This window comes from Corvus brachyrhynchos, unplaced genomic scaffold (assembly GCF_000691975.1).
Source record: "Corvus brachyrhynchos isolate BGI_N302 unplaced genomic scaffold, ASM69197v1 scaffold419, whole genome shotgun sequence".
NCBI lineage: Eukaryota > Metazoa > Chordata > Aves > Passeriformes > Corvidae > Corvus > Corvus brachyrhynchos.
This window is the reverse complement of record NW_008239763.1, coordinates 129823-130454: the sequence shown is the minus strand read 5'-3', so window position 1 is coordinate 130454 and position 632 is coordinate 129823. Positions and strand designations below refer to the sequence as shown.

The window sequence follows — 632 nt, the reverse complement described above, 5'->3', positions numbered from 1 at the left end:
CGGGCCCCCCGCGCCCCCCCCAAGGTCCCCTCAATGTCCCCTCAATGTCTCCTGTCCCCACCCAATGTCCCCTCAATGTCCCCTGTCCCCACCCAGTGTCCCCAATGCCCCCTCAATGCCCCCCCGTGCCCACCTTGCAGCCATGGGAGATGATCCGCATGTCCACGGGCACCCTGTCCCCACCCAATGTCCCCTCAATGTCCCCGGTCCCTGCCCAGCGTGCCCAGTGTCCCCGGTGTCCCCATGCCCATCTTGCAGCCGTGGGAGGAGATGACCCACATGTCCGCGGGCACCCTGTCCCTGCCCAATGCCCACTCAATGTCCCCTGTCCCTGCCCAATGTCCCCTCAATGTCCCCTCAACGTCCCCTGTCCCCACCCAATGTCCTCAATGTCCCCTGTCCCCACCCAATGTCCTCAATGTCCCCAGTGTCCCCAGTGTCCCCGGTGCCCCCCGTGCCCACCTTGTAGCCGTGGGAGGAGATGATCCTCATGACCGCGGGCACCCTGTCCCCACCCAATGTCCCCTCAATGTCCCCTCAATGTCCCCTGTCCCCACCCAATGTCCCCAATGCCCCCTCAATGCCCCCCCGTGCCCACCTTGCAGCCATGGGAGATGATCCGCATGTCCACA

General features: G+C 65.2%; 1 protein-coding gene across 1 annotated transcript in view; it reads right to left on the bottom strand.

The window, feature by feature from the left end:
- LOC103621401 (sodium/potassium-transporting ATPase subunit alpha-2) overlaps nucleotides 1-492 on the bottom strand; it is a 20932-nt gene extending 20440 nt beyond the window's left edge. Inside the window, exons 1-2 of the mRNA XM_017742793.1 lie at nucleotides 378-492; nucleotides 134-300 (exon numbers count right to left, since the gene is read on the bottom strand). Coding sequence (XP_017598282.1) covers nucleotides 134-300; nucleotides 378-492 — 282 coding nt within the window. The remainder of the gene's footprint in view (nucleotides 1-133; nucleotides 301-377) is intronic.
- Between the last annotated feature and the right edge of the window lie 140 nt (nucleotides 493-632).